The sequence below is a fragment of the Chaetodon trifascialis genome, chromosome 13, assembly GCF_039877785.1.
Source record: "Chaetodon trifascialis isolate fChaTrf1 chromosome 13, fChaTrf1.hap1, whole genome shotgun sequence".
Classification (NCBI taxonomy): domain Eukaryota; kingdom Metazoa; phylum Chordata; class Actinopteri; order Chaetodontiformes; family Chaetodontidae; genus Chaetodon; species Chaetodon trifascialis.
Window position 1 is genome coordinate 12,817,599 of NC_092068.1, and position 27,898 is coordinate 12,845,496.

Genomic DNA, 27,898 nt, shown 5'->3' on the forward strand with positions numbered 1-27,898 from the left:
CTTTATTTACAATTGTGATAAAGTGACAAACTCAGAAATACTAATTTTCATTTATCAAACTGAATTGCATATGTGAATATACAAGCAATTTATATGTCAAAGAAATCCTCACATAGGTCGTCAATGTACACATTGGCGACAAAGTGCAAATCAAAGCTACAGCTGGCATCTGACAACTGATAGACAGGTAATCTCCTTAATCACTCTTCCCTCTCCTCACCTCCACGATGAGATGCCATAAAAGCCCAATCCGTGCACTAAGGCAACAACAAGGAAAATTCCCAGGATCAGCTGAAAAGGCCTCAACATTACAAGGGGAGGATAAAAATGTATGGTTCTCTACCTGGTATCACATCCAGCCATGGTCAGGTGGTGCTTCAGCGAGGGGAATCTGAGGCTAATCCTACCATTGATGCAAAAGCTCTATTGTTCCTTGTGCTCTGCCAATAATACAATTTGAATCCTGGCAAGACTCCATGTTTGAGTGAAATCTGTGACAGAAGGTGTGTCTGTGTGTTTCGGATGATCCAGCAGCGGGCATGAAATCACAAAGTGCCACGAGACTCGGAATTTGCAAAGAGGCCTGTTCACAGCACCAGATGTTGGAGTGGGAGTGGTGAGATTCTGTGTGTGAGTGTGTGTGTGTGTGTGTGTGTGTGTGTGTGTGTGTGTGTGTGTGTGTGTGTGTGTGTGTGTGTGTGTGTGTGTGTTGGTGGGGGGTTTAGTCATGGGGCACAGTGTGAAACACAACAGGGTGTTAGAAAAACTGTCTTTCTGAGTTCGGGGTAATTCTGCAGGTAAATGGGGCTTTGTACTTGCCTGATGGGGCTAGACAGCATAAATAAAGTGATCATTTAGGATTGTGATGCTTCTGAACACCGATTCAGTGCATTCTGCATGGCTCATTTTCATAAGAGGGAATTATAGCATTGCTCATTACATCTGAATGCGTTCATGAGAGGTTCAGCATTAAGTAAACTGTTGAAGTCTGACAACACAAACATTTTGCACAGAAAATAAATTAATGAGCATTTGCAGCTATTGTATGTGTGTGTAATTGCAATTAATCACTATTAATGTCAAAATATTCTCTCGACCGTGAAGTACAGCCTCGCAATAGACAGCCAGAACAAAGATGTCAGACGCGCATGATGTATTTCACCTTCAGAGCGGTGTTTAATTTTCTAACATGTCCCAAGCTTCACTTTGTCCTCCAAGTGTTTGCTTGTAAGGAGAGTGAATAAGTTGCCGGAGTGGAGAGCCTTTTGCAATCAAGGTTATTTGACTAAAAGTAGGAGGACAGAGAACGATGCATCGGTGACAGCCAGTATTTATCTAGGTGTCAAGAGGCTGCCGTAAATTAGTGACGAAATGATGCTGCAATATCTTACTCAGCCAGATGCTCTCCACTTGGCTTCCACCAATGGAGCCACAAAACTTTCCATTCCTTTAATCAAGAGGGCCACGTGGCCACCAAGGCTCTGTGGTGTGAGCTGAAATTACTGTGTGGCAGGCTACCAAAGCCTATGCTATGTCCAGGGCTAAGATAATTATCCTGAAAACTCTGTGTTCCACAACCTACTTATGTACCATCAATATAGAGTTTGGTATATTGACTCATCCTCTGAATACACAGTAAAATGTGACTGGATTAATGCAGCTTTTGTATAAATGTCCTGTGTCTCTTTGTCTGAATTCTGGACCATAATGGCAATACTGAAAACACAAACAAGATGCAGTATTTTGTTCTGACACTTGAAACAAACAGGTGAAGCATATAGTCAGTCCTTGTACTAAAAATTCCTCCTGACAACACCTTTCTATTTTTCCACCAGCAGCCAGTAAGGCTCTGGTTGATTTTAGCCAGAGGCAGCTCATTAGTGCCACATCTTCAGATAATTGCTCAAAAGCCAAATGGCCCCTCTGTGCTGAAAATTTCCAAAAAGCTGCTTCAGGACTCTGCCTGCCTCAGTGCTGCACTTCTAGCATTCTTGTTCAAAGCGGTTCATACATTTTCCTGAAGGGTTTGATGAAGAGTAATGTGCGCTTTTGGAAAGAGCCATCAAAAAATAAATATTTTCCCCCATTACTTTATGCAGACACATTAAAATTTTACATTAAACTCAAACCTTTCCTGGCCTCAAATTAATGTATGAAAATTCATGTTCTCACAAGAAGCAATATACCTCTATGAAGGATGGAAGCTAAAAAGAAGTTTAATGTATTTCAACTGAATTAGTCTGAACGAAAAGAGGTCTGTCCGCTTTATTAATAAAACTGTTGTGCCAACACAGTTGTAACTTATTAACAAGGAGCACACAGTAATCAGGAAGACTTCAGTCACACCTGAAGAATAGAAATATAAATAAATAGACGCAAAGAAACGACTGGAGGCTACTTGCTTTCAAAAGGTTCTTAATGCCTTTGATGCACATTCAGTTTGAAAGCCATATTCATATTTATTGTGGGGAACTAGGAAAAACAACATTTGGAGTTGTAGCTACATGAGAGGAAAAGTCAAATGTGTTTTTCCCCTTCTCTTAATTATAGTAGTATAGTACAGTTCATTTATCTATCTACACTGTAACATAATATAGTTTTTTAGATTTTTGTATGAGGTTCTTTAAGTGAAGATTAAGTTGCAGGTTATCATTCACTGTATTATCATCAATGTTATATCTGCATAAGTGTAAAAATGACACTGTCATTGTTCAACAGTGCAGAGAAGACTTTCCAATTCAGTCACAACAATATATTAGAATATTGATGAAAATAAGTATGAAGTAAGCAAAAGTTGAGTTATATAGTACATTTCATTTTCATTACAGGTGGAAGCACAATGTGCTGCACAGAGTGTGAGCTACAACGGACATTGCAGCCACAAAAAATGATATGGATTGTAAAACATTAGACAGCAAACATAATTAAAACAAACACGTAAATAAGAAAGAAGAAAAAACATAAGAAAATAAGATAATCAAGACCAGCAACTAACAAAAAGCCATTACAACCAACGGTTGACCAGTAAAATAATGAAATACATGAGGTAAAACAATAAATAATAAATAGAATAAAATAATAACTAAGATGGGCACAATGGGCTAATGAAAGGCGTAGCTAAAAAAGAATTTTTTTATTTTAGGTCTAAAAGACGACAACAAAACGAGGTCAGCGTCCAGGATGATGCAAAGGTTTCTGTCTCCTGTGAGACATTTAATGATAACCAGGATTTGTGTCTTGTCACTGTTTGACTCCAAAAAAATCAAGAGACATCCTATTATCAATACCTTTGATAGATTCTGACAGTGTGTCAATATATTGACAATATAGGACTGAGATCACTGGGGGGCAGGGAAACACATTAACTGCGTGTCAGCATAATTATGGTAGTGCACATTTTTCTTGATAAGTAAATATTAAGACATTATTTTTAGGTTTTTTGTGATTCAATTTTCATTTTGTGTGAATTCAATAGAAACTAACGGACCTAAAAAACATTCTCAAATGTGAAAAATGATGGTATGCTTGGGAAAATAGCCAGCAGAAAAATATATGTGATGTGCAGAAAATAAAAATAAAAACCACACATGCAACAACTGCAGTATGGCCCTTCAAGAACGGGCCCTGAATATGCCAGTCAGTGCTTTCCTTAAGACTGAAACACAGCGCTGAGTTGCATCACCGCTCCATGTTTACCGAAAGATTTTCTGTCACTCCGTGCCTGATGGATGGACACAGTTTAATGCACCGTCCCACAGATTTGAGCGGGGGCCAGATGGTCATATGGCCGACTAATATAATAAGAGTTTCTTGTTCAAGTTTAGCTATGCAATACACACCGCTGCTTGAGGAATTTGTATGAATCTGGATAAAACACTTAACGGTCAATTTAGAGTCATTCTGGCAGAATAGATTGCATATTGTGTGTGAAGCAGGGGTCATGTGTTAATGCTTTTTCGCGCATTAAGAGAAGTCAGTGGCAATGAGGTTGGATGACTACCATTAAGCCAAATTGGAAGAAGTATAAAATAGGAGAAAGTATTCTTACGTCTGTGAATGCAGTCATTACTGTTTGGCATTATGAAATGCATTCAAGCCTTATTTCCAAGTGTCCATTACTTAATATGCCTCTCATGGTGTTTCGTAATGGCATTTTGATGGGTGCATTCATTGCACCATGTTTGGTACGCTATTCTTGGAGGCTACCTATTTATCATTATGGAAATCATATTATCATAAAGAGCCTCTGAGTGTGAGCGTTTGCTGGAAGTGGGTCAAATGTTAGCTATTGTAAAGAACACAAGGAAGAAACCTTGCTCCTCCAGAGGAATTGCCTACCAGCAGAGCTGTACATGCTCACATTCACTTGCATGAATAAATCACAACCGCAATTCTATTATTCCATTCCAGTAAGACACCATTTATGGCTGAGTAAGAAATGAAATGCCACAGAGACCTCAGATCATCCAAGAGGCTGCGCGACAGAAGCAAAAAGAACCCACGAGAGCATTAGGGAAGAGAAATACTCATATCCAAAGACTTTCTTTTATTTTTTTTAACCAAAGAGGGGGAGTTATAATCTGGACCACAATCAGTGGTGCAGAAAGAAAAATGCTACCAAGCTCATTACAGCTGCAAAGAATAACTTGTAATTTTGCTTGCAATTTCACAAGCTTTTATCAGACACTCCCACAACATATCTTTTAAATAACTGCTAATCTTGCACGGAACTGACAAACAATCTTCTTTTTATGCTGCCGCACTTCTGCACAACACGCTTCAGGGTACGCTCTGCTAATCATGTCTTACTCAAAGGACTGCAGTACAGTGCAACATCAGACAGAATGACTTCACCTTCAATTATGCCATATTACTTTATCTGATTGTTGCATCAGACCCTTGAAACTGTGGATGGATAGAAAATGTCAGTGATACGGGGATTAGACAACAATACAGGGAATAATACAGGTAAAAGAAACTTCTATACCTGCTATTTTAACACTACTGCAAGAACAATTTGCTTGACACAACTGCAACTTCCTATTTAGTTTGTATTCCACAAAATAAAGGTATAAAAATATGGTATAGGAGTGCTTTTCTTTATAGCTCGAGTCAGAGACGAGCTCTCCTCTTGTGGGGTCCTACACTGCACGCTCTTGATATTGGATTGGGTGCTAAGTGTTTTCATAGGAATTTAGCACATTAAGACCACAAGCTTGGTTTTAATTAACATTATTGATTTGCAGTAATTTTACTCCCCCACCCTTACCACGCGCCATTTATCCTAAATTAATGATGGTGGGGAAATTGACACAAGGAGTCAGCAGAGCACAGGGATTATGTGTCCATGTCAAGCAGAAATAAATGGTAAAACGAGCTCAGTGGCCGTGAGCTGGGAGGAAAAGAGGGCTGATTCTCTTACCCAAGTTCCCAGTCATCAAATAGGCATTGTGGAAATCCTTCATGCCCAATCCCACGATGTGGATGAATTCCTCTATGACCTGCATAAGCTCCACCGCTCCGGGATAGATCTGGACAAGATACAAAAGACGAGAAGACACGTTCGATTTCACAAGCACAGCAGTATTCAGAATCACTGGATGGATGGAAGTACGGAGTGTAAAATACAAGTGGAAAAAGACGACAAAGAAAGCAGCTTTAGGCATGAGCTTCAGGCATGTAGTTAAACATGAAAGCTGTAAAGAAGAGAAAACCATAAAATTAAACAGTGTGAAGGTTGAATAAAGAGTCAAGAAATAATGCAGCAATATCAGAATATAAGAGAAGAGAAAGGAGAAATGTATTAGAAGTACAGATATTTAAATTTAGTTTAAAATGTCTTGTGTTCTGCAGCAGATTTGAACATTTTCTGCACATGATTTTATATTATTTTATGTTTATGTTTAACAATTTGTTGATTAATGGATATCATGATCGTCACAAATGTAATCTGTAACTATTTTGATCACTTATGAATGTTTAAGTCCTTTTTAAAGCAAAAAAGACAAAAGATGTGCTGGTTCCAGCTTCTAAAACATGAAGATTTGCACATTTTCTTTGTTTTTTTGGATTATTGCTTGTACAACATGAACACTTTGGATGTTTAACATTGAGTTCTGCAAAAGTGTAATGGGACATTTCTTCATAGATCAAATGATGAGTTGATTCAGCCTGGAAATAATGGGCAGACAGTGGCAGCCCTGATTGAACCATCTATGTGACATCAGCATCAAAGCTACAACCACCCAGTTTACACACACAGTTGCTGGTTGGCTTCTCTTCTGAAAGGCTCTGCCAAGTCAAGGGTGATGGCCTGGGTTCATGTGACGCTTCACGGACATCGGCACTCAGTGAGGGAATGCAGAGCCAGGATTTCAGCGCCGTGGACTGCTCCACGCCTCGACCACTAACGCTGCTGGTCGGGTCAGCTCTTCCCTCTGAGTCAATAAATCAAAGGCACGCTAATCCAATAAGTGACCTTCAAAAGATTGGACAGCAGTCCTGGCTGCCAATCTAGTGATGATGGGTCAGATCTAATAAGAGGCTTTGATTTGAGGGCCAGCAGTTTTGTCCTTTGACTGGAATATAGTGAATACTGATTGTAGGACTGTGCAGCTGTGCCTACATGACGACATTTATGCCAGACTCAAACACACTTTCCAAAGAACAATGCTTTAACATTTCAAAATGTCAAACAGCTCGAGAAATGTGTCATATTATCCAAATATTATTGCAGGACTTTAACAAATGTGTGAGCACACACTGATGATGTCAGGCAATTAGAAAGGCCTTTAAATGGCATTAAGCAATTAACACCTCACTCTTGATATTCAACAAACACCTGAGGCAGGTATTTCCCCCCCCTCAGTAACGCCTTGTGCTGTGCGTTTGCACATGCCTCTACATGTGCTGCCGCTAAGCCAGGCAAGCGGATCAGTGATGCTGAAGTTGAGAGCCTCTGACACAGCAGAGTGAAAGCCATAGTGGGGGAGAAAAGCACATCACGTCGCCCCTTCCGGCATGTCTGACGCACAGTGCAGTCATGCTCATTCGGCTGGTCTCCATGGCAACCGTGAGATGTGAAGGCAGCGCAGGGAAATGGCTGCAGTGGAGGCTCTGTAGACAGAGCTCTTCCTCTCCTTGCCATGGTAACAGTGACAGGAGGTGAATATATAGTGAGCTCTGCACAGAGACAACTCTGCAGCCAGCAAAACCTCATAGTGAGGTGTTTCATGTGAGCGTTTTCAATGTCCACGGCATGCAGTGTGTGGGTGCTGTGTAAAAACTCAGCTCATTAATGCAGCAGAAGCCAGCCAGTGAGAGAAATTGCTAACTGTGAAGTCCAGGCATCGTCGACTGAGATCAGACAACCTCGCTTAGCTAATGTCGCCTTTGGTGGAGTGCCGAAACTGAAGCAGTACTCCTTAGACGGGCACATTAATAACTGCAGAAATAATTAACACATGTCTCTTCTGGGTGTTCAATCACAGAGACAACGTTTTCTATTCCTATATTTCCTCTAAGCCGTCTGTCTCTGTCTCTCTGACGCATTCCTACTGACGAGACTGCTCATTTGTGAGCTCTTCTCACCAACAACCTACCTTTGGGGCCTGCCAAACCGAAGCTGCAGTGAGTAAACACCTAATTACTGCCTGCAGAGACACTCAGGACTGGCACTCATGGCAGAGTTTGAACTGCCTGCATTCCCCCCTACAATCTCACCTGAAGTCAGGCATGGAGAAAGGGAGGCACAAAGAAGAGATCTGACTGATTTTAAGACGCCACCTCAGTCGCATGACAGTGCAAGTGATACCTACTTTAAGTCATTTTACCAGTGAAGGTGACAAGAGAGCAGATGCCCTCTGCAGACTCGCAGTCATCACAGATGGTATCTCTGTCAGAGTCTGGATGTGCGTGATTCTAGGCTTCAGGTTGTCTCAGGCACCAGTGGCAGTTTTGAAGACACGAGTTGCCACCTCTCGAGCTGAGAGATGTTTCCGACAGAGGACGTAGCCAGAAGCCAATCTCCATGGATAAACATAGTGTTGAAAAAGTGTTCTGTTCTCAAACTTTCATCTGCAATACATTACAGCAGTGCTGCAGTCCTCTGTATGTTATCATAGTGCTTCTCCACATGATACAGCTGCCTTATAACCTCAGAGAGAGGCTGACGGGGAGTCTCAGCTGCTGTGGTACTGTGGAACTGTTTGTCTCTATTCTAAAATTCAACTGAACTAATGGCCTATTCACACTGGTTGCCATGATGTTCATTTGCTGGATGAAACAATGTGTGTGCAGCAGGATGTGAGTCCTGCAGTGCTAATCGCTGGACAGTCTGTGTGGCAGTGCTGCTGCCACCAAGTGGAGCTCTGAGGAACTTGCTTTCTAAATGAGGCCAGATGTCACACCCGCTGAAAGACCTCTTGCAGCGATATGTGTAAGTTTAACATGGTCTCAGCACCAAACCTGACTTTTCTTTATCTCTGCTGCTCAGATGGAACAGCTGCAAACAAGCTCCGAGTCGATTTTTGAGACACACAATGCTCATGCCGCAACCTGAATTATTTACTAAGTGTACGGCAACATGCTTACCTTTTGTGCATCTTCCCATTTCTCCTTATTTTCCTCCTCCAAGAGGTTACTGATGATTTGAAAGAAGTTCTGTGGAGATGATGAAAGGGAAAATACGTAACACACCCACACACAAGTATTACAGGCACTGCAGCAAGATGCTTTCTAAAATCATGACACATAAACACTGTGCGCTCGCAAAAGGATAGTATACTGACAGTCACAGGGATTTCTATAAGGGAATAACGACGGTCCCTGCAGGGCTCAATAGCACCAGGATATTTGAAACCATGAGACCATTACAGTGAACCATCAAGGAAAAGACGGACATTGTGGAACCGGCTCTGACAAAAATACACCTTGAACCCCCCCTGCAGCTTGCAGCAAACATTAAATGCTAGAGGGGAGAAGCACGAGCTGCAATCAGAAAAAAAAGAAAGAGATGAAAGGGAATGCGTGGATTGTCTTCTTCTGCAGCGGAGAGTCGGGGCTGCTTGGGGTGCATGCCTGCAGTGGTAATAGGACCCCCTGTCTGATCTTTAGCCTTGTTATTTCGTCTGGTCTACAATGTGCCTGAGGGAGTGGCTCTCTCTCTTGACACAGGCTATCTTGTTTTCTACTTGAATGCTTATGCTCCCTCTGGTGGTAATGTGCCCACTTTAACACTGCATTAGCGCAGAGACACACGGAGGGGGTGGGCTGGCTGACTGCTCTCCTGTCTGCCCACACACACTATAGAGCTCTCATAATAACCAGAGACAGGATGCTTTCCTCATCTAAAAGATTTTCTATGGTGAGGAAATGGCTGAATGGGCTCTGGGTTTGCCATCCATGGCCAGCACATTTGGATATTTTATTTCTGCTGAATATTATCAGCAGACCATACACCATCCGCCCCGTGGAAGCTGTTGATAAATGTGCAGAAAACTAAGGAAAAGAGCATCCCTTACATTTTATAAATACCACTGCGCTTTGGAAGTGCATAATTGAGTTCAACATTTTGATGACTTAATTACCTACATCTGACGCACAAGCTGTAAGCCAATTAAGTCCTATCACATTTAAAAAAGATGCAAAAGCTAAAACAGCGACATATCCCATCACTTGTCTTAGATATCTTGGTTGTTTGTTTTTCCTTTCTTTATCTAATTTTATTTGATATTTTCCCACTAGCACTTCCTCAGACCTCAAAGACAGTACATTAGGAGTATTTTGTGATATTGAAAAAAGAAATTTCCTAGGGAGTAGAAGCAGCAATGAGTAAATTAACTTTCACACTATTGAAGCACTTTTCTTCCATACAGAAAATGGCTGATGGGCAAGGATACTTTGCTAATGTGAAGTCCATCTGCATGGGAGAACAGCAACAAAACGAGCCTGATGCAGTAACAAAGCAAGATTAAAAATCTCCAATAGATCTATAATGGAGAATTAGGTTTTTCAAAATTGGCTTTGCTGTTGCCATCAAATGGTGAGTAACATTTAGCTTCACACAAAAAAAACAGCATGAGCCAGACACATGGCACACACACAAACTAAAACATACAGGAATTGTAAGGACAGCACAAAAACCACAAAGAGAGCCGAGAAGGGTGTCTTTGAAAATGTCACAGCACTGAGGACATAAATTATCTTATTGGTGATGGAGGTGGAGCTTTAGCTGTAATCTCCATCATCCTATTGACATAAAGAGGATCAAGACTGCAGTCAACCCTAACATGATGAGATGAAACAGCTTAGGACGTGGAGGAGATCTCTTGATACAATAGAGCCACGGGTGTGTTTGTCAGCCTTTGTGCTGCTCCAGACCTGTTAGAAAACCTTTTTCCTTTGCATAATGCATTACCCTTATCCAGCTGATTATTTTGTCACTGCACAACAGGAGATGAATACATATTCACAGAGATCCATGTCTTAGTGTTAAAACCAACCCGCTGTCCACTTACCTGCACGTCATCTGAAGATGGCTCATAGCTGGCTCTCTTGAAGGTCTCCGTCACATTGCGAAGGATCTCCACAGAGGACAGCAGGTCGCCAGCGTAGAAGTTCCTCCTCTGGGTGAGGTCCAGCAGGTTTTTCGTGACCTGGGACATCCCATCCCCCGCCAGCATCCTCTGGCCCTTAGCAAGGTGCCCCTGAACCTCCAAAAACAGGAGAAGACAGAACTTGGGGTATCGGTGTCCTCGAGATATGAGCTAAGCTACACATTTTGGAGTAAATGGACTGCAAAAAATCAGGAAGAAAGACTCAACTCTGCAGAGGCCCTTTATGTGACACTTATATCTAAGCCAGGACAAAATGTATTCTGCCTCACGGATGTTTTGAAATGAGCCAATATGAATAAAGGAGTTAACTGGAGCAGAAGGCACACATTTAGGCAGAAATTGCACAGCGAAATGACATTTCACATCATTGCACAGGGTTTATGTCCATAAATACACGTTCACAGGTGCAGCGCTATATGTGCTATCTCAGCTCTTCTGAATTATTTTATTTTTAACAGTGATGGAGGGTTTACAAAAATTTCCTAGTCTAGTGGATATGCTATTGTGTTTTCAGACTAAGGGCAAACACACTAAAGCTAAAGCATATTTAATAAAAGCTCTCTAAAATGGACGGAAAAAAAAGATTTTTTTTTTAGTGATTCAGATTCATACAGGAGATGAAAAAAGGATGAAAGAGAGAGTTCAGCACAGGTTCTTTTGATAAAAAAAGGGGATTTTATTAAAAAGACGACTGTTACCATTCAACTTTGCTACCCTGGTCCAATGCAAACTTGCATTGTAATGCATTGTAATAGGTGTTATTTAAAATCCAGTGAGTAAGGAAAGACACTTCTTTCAGTGCTCATGAAAGGGCAAAAGTACAAGCTGAAGCAACAAGACAAACACAGGTGAAAACATGCCAGAAGCTCTAAATCAAATAGTTTAAGCACTTGATGATGACCGTTCATTACACGGAGAAAAATTGCAAAACCAGTGTTTTAATTTGCTCCTCTGTTGAGAGTGGTTAATCTTTGGCTACAGTGCGATGAGGATGGGAAAAACACCGGGGACGTAATTTATGATGCATTGGAAACAGAGGCTGTGAGAGGGAGCTGACTTTGCACCTACTGATTGCTGCAAGTATCTGAATTCATTTGTTATGCATCGAGCATAGCTGGGCTGCTCCCAGAAGGCCATACCACGGTGATCCAAAGAGCAGCGTCGACTAGTGGTGCCTGTGGAAGGGAAAGAGACAGCGACAGATTTGGAGAGGAGACAGAGAGGGATGAGAGGGGAGATGAGGATGCAGGCGTAGAGAGTGTGGAGGGGGGAAGGGGGGCAGGGAGTGGAGGGGTGTGTGGGATTAAGACCAAAGGAGAGGCAAAAGAAAGGCAGATGGAAGCGGAGGAGTGGAGGGAGTTGCATAGAGAAAAAGAAGAAAGACAAAAAAGGAGAAGGAAGACAGAAATATTAATACTTTTTAAGTAAGGCTTATCTTTTTCCCTTTTGTCCATTTCTGTTGCCCATCACTCGCCATCAAAATTTGATGTCGGCCATTAAATTTTGCAGTGGAGTGGAGGCACATTACAGAGAGAGAGAGAGAGAGAGAGAGAGAGAGAGAGAGGTTTCTGGAGGGAAAGTGCTGCAGTGTTTGAACAGAAGTGGTTTCATATTATGAGCTACAGACACAGTCCCATGGCTTTTAATATATGCACTGTGTGCCGTGTTAGTACAACTTACAGTGGATTATTCGAGCATGCAGCAGCTCAGCTGTGATAGCTGTCAGGCATTTAAACAGTGATCCTGAAATAGCAGAACCACCCAATATCTGCCCACATTGCCATACACATCCCACATAGGGGTCCAACATCACACCTTCCCAGCTGTCGACCTGGTGGAGTGCACTTCACACATCACCCCACTGCTCCAACACAGGTGCTTGACATCCTGAGGAAAACTCCCACAGTACAAAACATTTCCCCTGGCATCCGTGCTTCACATAAACCCTTCGCTATCTCTTGTTCTCTCTCTCTCTCCCTTGCTCTTTCATACGCTAACACACACAGACAGAGAGAGATCAAAACCACACCTCCTACGCCCACCTTCTGCACAGCTACTACCTGGTGATAGGCACTGAAGCCATGAGTGCACACAAAAACATCGCTATACGCCGGGAGCGCCCATGCAGCACCATGAGACAACCCAGAGGGCAGCAGGAGAAGCCCACTGCTTTTCTTACCGCATCCGTCTCCATCCACACTGGCGTCACCTGGGCGCTTTTATTTTGTTTTGTAATCCAGACTCCTATTTTTAAGGACGCCAGCAGTCAAAGGAATATTTTCACATTTTTTATTCGACCATATTTCTGGCTTTCACACTTGAGAAATTGGTAAAAAGTATCTTTCATGATGGCTCGATGTAGAGAAATTAGAGATTCACTTCAGCCTTTTGGCTCTGACATTCCTAAAGGTCACTAAACGGAGAAAGACTCGCGCTTTAAGTGGGAACTGGCAAAAAGACACAAAGCAGTAAAAAGAGGTCACATTAATACTGCTGGTTGTCCTATCACCAGATATTTGTCACATCTACGCTTGTGAATGATATTTACCATCAAAAAGCCAATAAAAATGTTAATCACGCAAAGAGGAGGTCACATTCAAGAACTGTTTTAAAAAGAAATGCTTGAAAGTTCCTCGAATGACAGATGCGGATCTGCTTGTTGCGCTGATTTGAAAGATGAGTTTAAATCAAAAGCTATAGAAAGATGTTTTCAAAGAATGCCCGATGACCTTTAGTCTGCTTTCATTTCAGTATTATGCTGTATGATGTTGCAGTCCTAATGTGGATTCACTGGAAGACGTGAAAAGCCTGGATCATGGCTCTTTTCAAGTTTCTTTAGTTTTGCAGATAAAAATCCTAGCTGTGTTTTATTAGCTGTATAGAAGCTAAGACCACACTTACTGCCTTTTAATGAAATAAAAGGTGCATAAGCATTCTGCCATTTAAATGTTCTGAAAATATATATATATTCTTATATTCTTCAGTGATTCAGGCTTTGATCCATGTCGGTGGTGGGATCAGACGCGGTCACTGATGGCAATGTGAGGCTTTTGCTTTGATTCTGCATCAATCTGTCGTCTCTCCTTGCATCATCAGTGATGTAGAGTGGGTTGAGTATGAAATATAGGTCAGTGGAGATGCACTTGTTCAAAGCCAAGGCTGCACTCCACTGAGGCATTGACCTGTCGCTGTCCAGTTTTACAGCATCCTCGACTCGGCTGCTGCTAAAGGAGAGTTTTTATTCAAACAATCCTCCCCAAGACGGCGGGCTAAAAAAGTGTTTACCAGAGATAAGAGGTGTCTGAAAACACTCACAGACAAGGACTTTGGTGGACTTAAAGTGTTGAATATCATCCAGTGGCAGAAAAACAACAAAATCCCCTACTTTTGAGAAAGAATCCAACTTCGAACTACCCTCTACCAATCGTATTCGGACAATGAATGTGCTTTAAAAAATCACACATAAAATGACCGCGTCCATTCTAAAGGATTCCATGAGTCTCTTCTCTGCATAAACCTGTGACGATTTTAACAGCTTCTGGTTCACTTGCTCTAATTTCTCCCTCTTTCAGTTGAGAAATGCAAACTTTAATTGAGATTTGGGGCTCTCATCAGACAGGCACATAGATAAAAGCATAGGAGCTTTTACATGCAAAATCTCCTCTGCAAAGTAACTCCAGGTGTCAGCACAGACAAAACCGCAGGCACAAAAAAGCTAAAAAAAAAAACAGTGAATCAAAGTTAAATCAAATATTAAACCATACCAGCTATTCTTTTTTATATATACACTAATGTCCAGTACTTCATGATTAAGTATGCAAAAAGTACATCTCACAGAATTCTGTGCAGTATGTTAAAGAAATTCAAGCATCTCATTTTCTAACAGCATTTTTCTTCTTCTTGCCTTTTGCTTTCGCCTTGCGCGGCGCCTGGAAGTCACCCAGTCTCTTCAGGAAAGTCTGACTAGTTAGACAGAAGGCTGCTGCAAATGTACTTTGTGCATGAACCTCTGTTTGAGTGATACAACGCGAACAAATTCATCTGCCATCTGTGTGTGTGTGTGTGTGTGTGTGTGTGTGTGTGTGTGTGTGTGTGTGTGTGTGTGTGTGTGTGTGTGTGTGTGTGTGTGTGTGTGTGTTTGTGTGTGTGTGTGTGTATCCTCCCCACTTCTCCTCCCCTCTCGCCTCTGGCGGCAGTTGTCATCCGTGATGACCGAGGCGGCGCTGACGCCCCTGCGCTGGGTGCTTTTGCGATGATGACCTTGATGACGACGGTGACTCGGGCTGAGTAGGCGTTGATGCCCCCTAACACATTTGGACGCTTCACCCAAGGAGACCTCCCGCATTCATGTGGCACATTTCGCGGCGTTGCCTTTGCTGATCAATATTTCATCTTTGTTTAGCCGCTCTCAGCGGCAATCACATGTCTGACTGCCCTGGAAGGACGAGGTTTGCTTGTGAGGGGTTTCTTTTTACATTTTTCTCATTATGGGTTTTCAGTGACTTTGACCTTGACCTAATTACAGGTCAAAGATTAGGAGGTGTTGTTTTGGTTCATAGGTTGACAACGTGGGATTTGTGAAACCTGCTGACTCTGGAACTGTGATTAATGGCTTCACAGATAAACTTGACCCGACCTGAATCATTGTACATCATGATCCTCTGTTCCAGTGGTCAGCGCCAGCTTTGACAGAGGGATGCACTGTGCTTAAACATGATATATATATATATGTGTGTGTGTGTGTGTGTGTGTGTCTGCTCGCTGTTATTTCACCCTTTTATCACAACACTTAAATCTTGCTTTATTTCCACTGAGTGCAGCTGTGTCTGTTGATGCTTTCAAGATGCACCTCCTCTGGCTTTAACAGTGTTTTGATCTTTATCTGATGCCTTGGATTAATAATTATATTCAAACGTGTTCATACTTTAATCTTTCTGTATTTCCACAACCTCTGTTTTGCACATATATGTACATATAGGTGCTATAGAAATTAATAACCTTGAAATTAAACTATTAATTCAGCTCTGCTTTATTGTCAGGTGCCAGAATGTGATGATCTGCTGTGTGATCACAGTAGCACACAGACTGCAGTAATGAGATACATCTCTGCACCAGTGTCCAAACGCAGTTGCATATCAGTAAAAAATGTGCAGTAAATTAATCATTAATGTCCAGAGTTCACAACAATGCAATGTTGACTTCCTTTTAAATGTAATTAATGTAATTAATGAATGTGACTCTGCTCGGTAAAGAACACTAATTAGTTTGGTTAAAGGAGGGGTCTGTCTCCCCTGGACTGACTGACCTGAATCTGGCACACATGGACACCTCTTGGTGTAAATGAAATTCTTAATCAGCAAAGGTGTTATTCGCAACAACATCATATCAGAGAAGAAGAAAAAAAAACTGAAAAAAGGCCTCTCTGTGTGCTGGAAATAGCTTCATAGTATCAAACATTTATTAGCCATAAAACTAATGTCAAGCCAGAAAGCTAATGTCATGCTACTAAATCTTACTCTGCGTAACTTTGCCGCGGGTAAGCCATCTGTGAATGACAGCGTGTTTGCTACTACAGCTACTTTGCCGGTTAGCTATTTTATGGTTGTGTAGGAAATGTCGATTTTTAGAACACCTTAACAACAGCTTACCAACCAACATGTAACTTTGGCACCCAGCAGCGCCGCACTCTCCTGTTTTGTTAGCAAACTGACCTTCGGCGAGAACAAAAGTATCACAACAGCTTTATCAGAGGCTGCATTCCTTTTTATCCTCCCCCCTCTCCCTCCCTCCTTTCTCCTCCTTTCAAGAGCTGAGTGTTAGCCTCGCCTTGCATCCTCTGCTCTAATGCTCTTCTCGCCATGCACATGTTTAAGCTTCTACTCGCTGTCTGAAAACAGACCTCGGTGTGCATTTCTTCAACAATGCTCTCAGAATCACAGTTAGCATTTTTTTGGCCCTCCGCTGTGCACCGGCAGGCACAGCTGTGAGTTACATCGCTGCATGTGGAAAGGGGATGAAAAGATATGTGTTTTCTCCTCTCCTCACATGGAGAAACACGACTTTGGCAGCAGATATGGGTTTATCATCACAATGTTTGGGTGATTTTATACATCACGCACAGATTAGGCAGGAAATGTAATGTAATGTAACAGGCTTGTTGATAACTTGCTATGGTGGCTGAAATCATTCCACATAATGTAGCCAAATGACTAACATTGTGATGTGTGTTCAAACAGTGATACTATGACACTAGTGTAAAATTGCAGGCTATTTCTGCCGCTATAAAGTGACTTGTTGGCAAATCATTGTGATTCAAACAGCCATCCCCTGAAATTAAGTCAAATGTAGTTCGATCAATCACGCCATTGCACGGTTTAGCAAAAAGCTGATTCCGCATCATACATATTAAAATGTATTCCACCATTTTGTCGCCTTTTATGGTAGGACTACTTTTTTTCATTTTATACCCACAGGATGGGTCACAAAGACTTCTCATGCCTTTCAGAGAAGGAAGACGGGCAATAATAAAGACTAAGAAGACACTATAGCATTTAGAAAAGAGGCGCTGATAACAAAAGGTGACAAATGAATGGTGTTGCTCATGTCCTTACCTGTGGCATTGGGTGGGCATCTATTAAAGGCCAGTTCTCCCGAAGGCGTCCGTCTCCACACCATGGACACTGCATAGTCCTCGGGACAAATCTCATACGGTGCTGAAAAGCAAAGCGTTGCAAGCTTCAATGCAAAGAGCTTTTCAGCATTTCCAATGTGATGCAACTATTTCTACATGTGACACGTAAGGACGTATGGAACTGAAGATCAAAGCTGGATGGTGTTAGTGAGTATCAGCATGCTGTTTAGGGATTATAGTAAAATGTACCCTCTTCTTTAATCACAACTCTTGGGAGTGTAGGCGATACATAATAATAATAATAAACAAAATGTTCAGTGTTTTTGTGTAACAGTGCTTTTTTTACTTCAGATAATAGAAGTATTAAGGGACTTTTTCTTTAAGACTCCACTTCAGAAAGAGATTATTTTGGAAATTGTCCAAATGTCACCTGTATTTCAATGGCTCTGGAATATATTCACACTCATTCATCCCTCCTCTGTATCCGCTTATCTGCATCTCCTCCTCAGATCCTGTTTTAACTGATCTCATGTAACGAGGCATGTCATTCAACCCACAGAGATAATTATCTCCCCGCTTTCATTCGGATGCGAGTCTTATTATCCTTTGGCTCACCTGGACAGCGTTGGTCGCTGCACTTTCTGACTTCTTCTCCGTTGCCATCGCACTGCTGCCCGGTCACCGCTGCCCCCTGACACACCCGGGCTCGCCTCTGCCATCCGCCGTCGCAGGACTTAGAGCAGCCGCTCCACGGGCCCCAAGGATTCCACTGGCCATTAGCTAAAACAGAATCATTCTCGGTCAGAAAGAGACACTCTGGTGGTGGAAAACCTGCCCAAAACCGACAGAACGTCAACTAAAAAGATATATCTCTATGACAATTTCTTTTTCTCTGCAATTCAAGCTTTTAATTACAGTGTCATATGTAAAATTACATTTATTTCTTTTGCCAGCCGAGCATTGAACTGAAAAGCACATGAATAATCTGGGGTGTGCGTGTTTTACGGCTAAAGAAGCTGTTCTGTGAGTGGTGATTATTTGCCTCACTTTGCCAGTATTAAAAAGGCATTTATGCTGAAGTTTTCAAAACCAGCAGCATGTTTTATGCCCTTGTAATGAACACTGTTAAATTGTGCATTAGACAGAAAAAAAACAAAACAAACAAAAAAAAGAAAAACCAGATGCTCCCCGTCAGCAATGTAGTAAATCATATGCCCTTGTCTGAACAGAAAGGTACAACACCCTGTGAGCAGGAAACAAACTCTGCTCTCATTTTAACCTCCACTTACCCCCTCCTTCACACGTGCGGGGCTATTTCGTGTCCTACAACTAACCTCTGTCAGGATCGCTTCCGGAGGATAGAAAAGAACAAAACCAGTGTGAAACCATCCACGAGACACTGATCAAATCCCAGTAGATGCTGAAGCCTCTGCTCCAAATCAGAGCAGCTGATTCCTCAGACAGATGCACGCTCATGAGTTTCAAAGAGATCATTGTGCCAGCAGTCCTGGAGAAATTCTCCCAATTTTGAAACACATAACATTGATTCAAACCCTGCACAGGCCTGTATTGTACTTATTAGTCAGGCTTTTTTTTTTTTTTTTTTAACTTCTGTTTTGTTTCATTTCAAAAGAATGTCTGTTGCTTTTCAGCACACTGAATTGCTCAAAGATATATTTGAGCATTTCTGAAAAACATATTGGGTTTGCTTTGAACTCGTTTTTTTTTTTTTCCCCCACAAAGGAAGACAATGCCTCTAGCAGTTGCGGACATGGTGCTGACTTGTTAAATGATGGCTCAGGCTGTGTTGCCTCACTAATGTTTGATCTCTCACCTTGGAAACAAATAAGAATTGCTAAATAGGTAGGCCTCATGAAATGAATAAATTGTATAATGCATCCTTTCACTGAGAGGCAAACAATAGCGTCTCCCGCTTCATTATCATAAGCACAAATTGAAAGTACGCATTCACAAGCATTTACGGCTACTTCAGTGGTCCAAAGGAGCATAAGGTTGGATGACTGGTTACACAACATTTCAGCTGACTTTCAAACAATTGAGGGGAACCATATTTGCCACACACACACACACACACACACACACACACACACACGCACATACCAGAGAAATACAGAATAAAACCCCAGCTGTTTTATGCTGCAGCAGTGAAAATTGCATCAAGAGATTATGAGAGTGCTCAGGCCCTTCATATGATCAGACAATTCAAAGCCTGATGGAGACCACTAAGCTGACATCTTTGAGCCTCTAATACATCTATGATGTTGACAGGCAGTTTGGACAGCTAACCCTGAATTATGTGAAAGGCATACAGTATATCTAACTGGATTTTACAAATCCAATTGATAGAGCATGGTCTTAAACATTATTCTTGATTCTTACAACACAGCTTTGATTCTTGCTGCAGAGCCTTTCGGTACACAAAAGAAAGAGTAAAACAGCTCAGTGAAATCAGGCTGCATGTTTCATCTAAAGTTCATAGTAATGATTGTGGTACTCGTGATTGTAATGATGATGGAAATATGGGTCGCACTGTTTTTTTTTTGTCTCTCTTTTCCCTGTTTGAAATAATGATTTCGAATTTAGACATCAAAGCGGATACAGAATTAAGAGGCTCAGGATTTTACCTGTGCAGTCAGGATTATGGCACTCTCTGCTTTCTGCCCAGTGACCGCGACACTCAGATCCCCCATGGGCGGCCGCTGAGCACTGCCTGGTCCTCTGCTGAGTGCCATTGGCACAGGTCACCGAGCAATCGCTCCAAGAGCTCCACTCCTGCCACTGTCCGTCCACTGAGGCACCAACCACAACCCAACAAGCATGTCCCATGTGAAGGGAGAAAGACGGCAGAGAGAAATGGGAGGAGATATTCAGATCACTATTCTCTCTCAGGGAGAAAGCCAGCAAAACAGACATTAAGTGGAAAGCAAAAAAGAAAAAAAATTACATGGCTACTAGATTTTTGGAGAATTGCACTGCTGGTTTCCCGCATTGTTTTTCACAGGTTAGAATTCAGCCAAAGGCAAAGCGGATTGAAGCACAGAAAGTGTTTTTGTCAGACTGTCTACATATTAAGATTTTGATTATTCAAATGTCAAAAGGTGAAAACTGCAAAAAGTTTGTTTAACTGCCTTCCATTTTGCCTGTCTGGGCAGGGCGAAAGCATCTGGGATTGAGTGGTTTTCACTGAGTCTGTTGGAGCAAAGCTAACATTTACTGTGTGGAAAAACTCATCATCACTAATCTGCTTACCATTCACAGGCCATTGCGGGTAAGTGATTTTGACGTCAGTATTACAGTACTGGCTCTCAACAAGGTTTCCTGAACGGCATCATTGTGTAAGCATTATTACTTTAAATGCACCACAGACACTGCAGTCATTCAGTTTTTTACTCACCTTTGCAGTACTGTGTTGAGTTACTATAGTAAATATATAGAAGTGTGTTGCTGCAATTCTCAAGAACTGATATTTACATCCCTTTCATCATCATCCCTTCAGGGATAATTGTTAATACTGGTATTTGTAACACATTTAGAGAGCAGACAGATGATACCTGGGCATAGGGCTATGTTGCAAAGCTTAGTCTGGGTCTCAGGTCCATCACAGGCCCTGCCTCCATGCTGGGGAGGGGCACACATCCTAGTCCTAGTGCGGTGCCCTCGGCCACATGTGAATGAGCACAGGCTCCACGGTGACCACTCCTCCCATACACCGTGTACTGCGGGCACAGAAAAGGCGTCAGGCCTAATCAATGTCTCAGTCCCTGCTATAGCATAAACAAGCCCATAACAAGCTGCAGTGAGCCATAAATGAAACACAATCAATCAAAAACAATTAGCAACAAAACTAATGTAAATGAAACACTGAGCACACAGACACTGTGGGTCTCCACAAAGCCTCAGCCTCAAGCTTCAGTCACCTCTGTACATTTAGTGTTGATGGCAATAAATGCTACCCACAGACAAGGCTTCCTTCAGGAGTAAAGGTATAAAAAATGATAAAAAATAATAATAATAATTCACATGCAGAATAACAACAATAAGACTGACTTCAAAGGTGTGGGTGAGGAGCAGCAGGTCTGCACAGTGTTACAGTCTACTGAGTCTGTTTAGTGGACCTTCAGGTTAATGTGGGCTGACAATGTTCTGCACATCTCTCATTACACTAACATGCTAATCATGCTTATACCCAAAGCAGACAGTCCCGTAACCTGGTTCCAGACCTCTGACTAACCAACCACATTTCACATTTTGTCGAGTTATTGTTAATGAAACGGCCACTTGGACTAAATATCAGGCTAGACAGCCCAAATCCAAAAGGAATTCATTCATTGTCATGTTTCAGATGGCGTTTCTTGATCACATATCTGTCTGAGCAACTATTGCTGAACTTGATCAAAGGCTAACAATTTTATGTTAATTACAATAATTCTGGATCTCTTGCAGCATATTGTTATTTTTGGACTCTTGGCACATACTGCCATTGCAACTGTTGTCAAAATATTAAAAACTAAATGAGCAAAATGCATTAAAAACAACAACAGTGAGATGTCCCATTTTCAAAGTTTTGATCTTTGGATGAAGACACATTTCCAAAACTTTTAATTGAAAGGATAATTTTGGCACACTTTGAGTTTCTCATCATTTCTTGCATTTCCCCTCGCATTAACAACACTGCAGATCACTTTCCAGCACATTTGTCACTAAAACATAACGCTATTGATAAAATTGTCATTTTTTACACTATAATTGTTTTTCCCATTTAACTTAAAACAATAGCTGGCAAACAGCATTGTTCCTCTTGCATCTTGGTTCGTGTGTAAGCTTAACAGGGTTCTAGTTGACAGATGGTGAGTCTTCATAGAACCGCACAGAATATTTGCTATTGGCTCAAAGTTTTACTTTGGAGAAGGAAATACGTAAATCTGAGAGGCTGACAGCAGTAAGACACCTCCTGTCATGTCTTGGCGCTTGCAGTGTTGCTAAACGTACGCAGTGGCATGAAATGGGGAACACACGACTCTGAAAATGTAAAAGTTTAACCTCTGATATTATTTTCCAAAGTAACTGCTGGCTTCTTGATCCCAGCATTACAGTGCATTTACTGACAGAATGGAAGGGGGTGGAAATTGTATCAAGCCCAGATCACATGGGAGCTATTTTTTATCAGAAGTCTATGTGTCTACTAAAGATATATGCCAAGGACAAAATACATTATAGCGGCAAAATCCTGGCACACAGGGAACTGCAATAAGAATAACAGGATGACGTGTGTGCAGTCATGCCTTTATGTTTTCAGCCGTTTCAAAACTGAGGCTGAGAATAAAGAACAGAATTAATGAAGAGTTGCAGAGGACACAACATACTGTATATGGAGGCCTTTTATCATCTGTTGATTGCAAATGGGATTTAAGACCTTGTCTGACTACTCTGTCCACAGGGAATTGATGATTTGCCTTCAGAGGGGTCACTATCCACAGCTTGTGCAGAGGCTTAAAGTTCTTGCAGTACAATAGTTGGATCTCAGGATCAGTTGTAGAGTAATTGGACCTTGGGATCAAGCCGATGGTCCGCCATGAGGCGAGCTACCGTCTGTCCCGGCCCCTGCCTCCAGGCGCTGCTTTGATGCTCTTAGCTAAGTGTCCCGTGGTGGCCGAAGCATTTACTTTGAAAATTTCCAGTTCAAAGCAGGCAGTCACCATAGCTAGCAACGATGGAATAGGATTCCGCCTCTTTGTGTGTTTTTTCTCTGAACTGCGGCCATGATTTACAGGGCCGGCCATGAGTGACCGTATTGTGCTGCTAGAGGTGAAATTCTTGGACCAGCACAAGATGGTGGACAGAGCTAATGCATTTGCCAAAAATGTTTTCATTAATTTGTGGTAAACTGGGATTGGATTGACCCTCTCATAACATTCCAGTGAGGTTTTCCCTTTTTAACTTATTAGTCTGCCTATTGTGCAAAACTGTTTTCACCATACTGTACTTATTATTTATTGAGGAGTGCCACCTTTCCTTTTTTTTGCCACAGAGTTGTTTGAATTAGGTTTGACTAAAACACAAAACCTCACTGCTACTCATTAAACTGCAGCACAAGGAAGGCTGCTGTGCGCAACATTGCACTTAGTACCTCCATTTGCACAATGCAAAGAACGAATCGAAAGCACCTGGGAATGCTTTTGCAATACAATAGGTTTTCCTCTCACACGTAGTAATCAGAAGTGCTTTAAGAGTCCTTCACACGGCTTCCCTAATGAAGAGCCACTTGTCAGAGTACATGTTCTGATCACATTTAAAATGCTTCATAGTGATTCGCTCTTGTTCTTCTTCTACAATAGCTTTCCCATAAATCAATTTGAATACACCCCTAAATTCATATGTTTCCAGGTACGACTGGCACACAGTCAAAATGTAATATTTTACATTGATGTCTTAACAGGAAATGTGCGCTCTTACTTGCACTCAGATTGTTTCTTTTCATTATTGTTTCTTTACTGGTTAATAATAAAAGCCAGAATTTGTTCCAGTCTTCAGTTATTGATTTGTCTTTGGGTTGTTTGTCTTTCGGATCAAGCTGGCAAAAACGGAATATTTTAAGACTACACCTGTCTTTTGTATGCAAATGCTTTGTTTCCATGGAGGCAATTCCTGCTGATGGTACTCGCCCAGTATTTCTTCTGCTTACTGTAAGAAAATGAGTGGTGCTGCTGAATATCTCCATGTATACCAATGACCATATCAGCCTATTAACAGGTGTTGTACAGCTAAAATACAATTTTTTCATGCATTTGAAGCAAATCAATATTTGTGCAGCATATCAACTGGCAACATTCCCCCCCCTAGATTAAATATATAACGTTTTTGGACAAGGCTGACATTGTTGTCTATTAATTTACAGTCATAAAAAATGTCCAAATAAAAAAGCTCCACTTTCAAGGATCCAGATCCTCCGAAACTCCGAAAGTTGAGTTGAGAGTTGAGAAACACTGCTCTAGAGCGACACAGCAAGTGACAGCAGCCGGCGCGGCTCGCGCAGGTAAGACCGGAAGAATAGCGCGCGGCTGCATCTACGTCGCGCAGAGAAGGAAGCGGCTCGGACAGACGCATCTGCGCATGCTCTGTGGAGGGACTCGTCGTTTCCGTCGCTTTGCTAGCTTAACTGGCTCAGAAAAATGAGCTAAGCTGGCTGTGCTCGTTAAAGTCAAGGAACAAAGGTATGGCTCTACTCTTTGTTTTTGACAGCTTTTGACGGCAGTGGGGTCACTGGCGTGGAGTAATGAACTGTGCTAATCTGTAGCGGTGAACAGCCAATACTTTCTCACTTGTAGCGCCTTATCCTGGCAGCCAGGCATCTTCAAAATGACTGATGCCATAATTGGTCAGTCTGAAATCATAAAACATTTCTGTACCCCCACACCCCAACCAAACCACACATTGTGAAATTTGATAATTAATATTAAGACAAATGAAAGGAAGTTATGCTGACCATTTTGTAAAAGTGTTTTAATGACAGCAAGCGTTAGCTTGATAAATTGAGATAGCATAATATTAACTCACTGCAGACAGAACAGTACTGAATGCTAAATACTGGCCTCATTTCACTAACTTATATTCAGTGCAGCAGTATATGAGCTAATCCTTTATCGCTCTAAAGGTTGTCACTGAGTGTAAATCCTGTACTGTTGAAACATCAAATATTAACAGAAATCTTGTAATGGGCTGCTTTCCTTTTGCAGAATAGCTGCTCCAGACAAAATAAAAGACACTGGTGTTGTTGGTTGGGTTGAAAAGGGGTACTACTAAGACAAACTATTTTGTAAAGCAGAGGTGTTATTGTGTTTTGGCAGATGCATTGTGTTGGATGAGCAGCATCACAGCTTGTATTGAGGCATGCTTGATCTCAGCCCGCAGCGCCCGAACCATTGTTCACAGATGATGTTGGTGTTTTCAGAGATGGTGACTATGAGGTAAGGTTGCTTCAGACTGGAAGTGATGCATCTTTAATTTAAGCACACTCTATTTTGGAGGTATCCTTCCACCTTGGCTTACAGACAGTTTGAAGAAAGTGAATCAATCTGTCTGCCTCACAGAATATTAGATAGAGACTCGCTGTTTCACGCGGTGCCATGCCAGGTGGGTTTTTTATTTTTTTTGTACCAGTTTGCTTCTGTAAATTTGTGAGGTTGAAAAACAAATTCTATGATCCCACTGCAAGGTTTTTAATTTAAGTGAGCGAGGAAAGAAAACGCCATCTTTCAGATATTACAGGCAGTGCAATTTACCGACACTGCAGGACAACAATGATATTATCTAACTAAAAACACATGCAACACAATGAGTTAAGAATAGTGACATTTTAGAAGTTAACTCTCCCTCTCTTATTTCCTCTAAAAATCTAACACAGGCCTGCTCTTGTAAGAAAAGTTAAAATTGTTTTATAGTTGTCCCAGACTTTTATGGCCCAGTTATTTGGTGATAAGTGTCTCTGCATTATTCTGTGAAAGAAAGTTCTGGATCCACAATTAGCCATGAGGAAATACCTAATGTCTGCAGGTCTTGAGATAAATCAAAGACAACAATGAATTCACATGGGCAGCTCTGTACGTTCTGGTTCTGAATTAATAATTATTCCTCATGCAAATGAATGCATATACCTGGAATTGGGCTATGTAGCTTTTTATTTCTTGAGAATTAGGAGTTTTAATGCTGTCTGAGCTAGATATTAATGGACATAGAGGAGTCACACCAAGACTGGTACTTGGGCAATAGCTCTTTTGAAATGACTCATTCTCTTTCTAGCTCTTAATGTCCGTGCACATTAAGAGAATGACCCCCTTGAAAACTGCCAACTTCCCACTTACACATGCCACATGTAAAAATGAACTAAAGTACATCAAAAATCAGAATGTCAGAGGATGCAGCTCGCAGTAATCCTGATCAGCCATAATTGGTTACGAGTTTGTGATCCAGACTCAGAAGCACTACACTTAACAGCACCAACAAATATCTTGACTAAACATGAGTTCTGAATCTCATTACTAAATCAACATTTGTCTGCGTTACAAACAGTCCCAAAAAAGGATAATGGTGACTTGTTGAGAAAGACACGCTGTTCTACCAGATGCATACAGACAAACATTAGCCCGCTGCAATCACCAGTCAGGAAAACATCTGATGCTGATACCTGACTGCCAGTGACTCATCTGCCCTGCTGTCATGGGTTGAGGAAGAAATGCCTTACAGTGTGTTTGAAGAAACACTGCCAAGCTATTTTAAAATGCACAGCTGACCTTCAAGGAAATGAAGCTGACAACACATCAGTATCTACTGCTCCCCAAGCTCCATGCAGAACCACATGTCATTAAACCATTTTAATGCTGATGAATTGCCTTTACAGTTATATGAAATGGAAAACACAAAAGTGATAATGAAAACGGAAACACATTCACAAAATAACATTAAAGAAAGAAAACATTAGATCGATTATAATAAGAATACCTGCAATATTGATCATAATACATTCTTAAATAGACACATTGAAACGTTTGTTAAAACACAACAACACATTTCCTCCCATAAACAACAAATGAGCAAAACATTAATATTCAAGAATCTGCGGCTAACACTACCTGGACAAGGGGCAGTGTTATTGCAAACCCTTGATTCTCTTAAAGGGCCGCTGCAGTGTGTTCCGTATGGTGAGACACATGTTCTTGTTCGCACCTGCGACCCTTGACCGCATGTTACAGAGCATGAGCTCCACTGGGACCACTCCTCTGCACCTGATTCACCTGTGTGGGAGAAGGGTGACACTAGTTAAATGCAGCAATATGGTCCTGGGGCAGGGCTTATGGGGCAGGTGGGGGCAAGGTGGGCGGGGTTTAGTCAAATGGGAAGGGGCCAACATGAGTCACGTTGGGGTGAAGTGGGTTTTTTAAGATTTACAAGAATACTATTGTACAGTCTATACTACCTTTATGTGATCTTTGATAAATACTGAATACTGATGATTTAATTTAAAGCACAATAAAGTGTTTTTAAGGTCACAATCATAGTGAGTAGCTGCATTTAGAATGGTCTATATAGTGTAAGTGTTAATGAATCTTTTGTCTTTTTTTACAACAAATTTAAATGTGCATTTATGCAAAGATCACAGAGAGGGCATAGCTATGGTTATAAAAATGAACAGTAAACATTAGGGTTACATCTAACTGTTTCACTTCATCTTCAAAAAAGAATTCATGCATTTCAATGAAACCCATTAATATGTTTAAACAAACGGAGAAAACCACCATAAACAAACAAAATTGCATAAGAACATGGCGACATGCAAGAAAGACAACATCTGAGAAAATAAAATGGAATTAAATGGGTGTTAGTTCAGAAAGAGGTCTGAGATATGGATATCCCTTTGCACTGCAGCAAACTAGCTAGTTTCCTTGACAACAGTGGAGGAAATTCTGTGTTTTAGACAATGGCTTCAAATAATTTTTTAAAATCTCTCTTAGCTCATTAACTCCCAGGAGTGGGGTAATATGAGAAAGTTTGCTAATTTTATTCAGCAGATCACAGCCATTTTCATGTGTGTTTCATCTGTTTTCAGCATATTCAAATTTCAGCTATGAGTGCCCAG

General features: G+C 41.4%; 1 protein-coding gene across 7 annotated transcripts in view; it reads right to left on the reverse strand.

Moving 5' to 3' along the window:
* Window positions 1–27,898, reverse strand: part of adgrb3 (adhesion G protein-coupled receptor B3) — a 116,870-nt gene that overhangs the window by 37,441 nt on the left and 51,531 nt on the right. For 5 of the 7 annotated variants that reach the window (XM_070977384.1, XM_070977385.1, XM_070977382.1 and 2 more), the window contains 9 exons: window positions 26,895–27,056; window positions 20,820–20,984; window positions 19,893–20,057; window positions 17,863–18,027; window positions 17,228–17,329; window positions 11,685–11,791; window positions 10,518–10,712; window positions 8,593–8,661; window positions 5,423–5,531 (listed from right to left, as the gene is read on the reverse strand). In XM_070977384.1, the coding sequence (XP_070833485.1) occupies window positions 5,423–5,531; window positions 8,593–8,661; window positions 10,518–10,712; window positions 11,685–11,791; window positions 17,228–17,329; window positions 17,863–18,027; window positions 19,893–20,057; window positions 20,820–20,984; window positions 26,895–27,056 (1,239 nt within the window). The remainder of the gene's footprint in view (window positions 1–5,422; window positions 5,532–8,592; window positions 8,662–10,517; window positions 10,713–11,684; window positions 11,792–17,227; window positions 17,330–17,862; window positions 18,028–19,892; window positions 20,058–20,819; window positions 20,985–26,894; window positions 27,057–27,898) is intronic. The other 2 variants (XM_070977381.1, XM_070977386.1) reach the window with 2 other exon arrangements.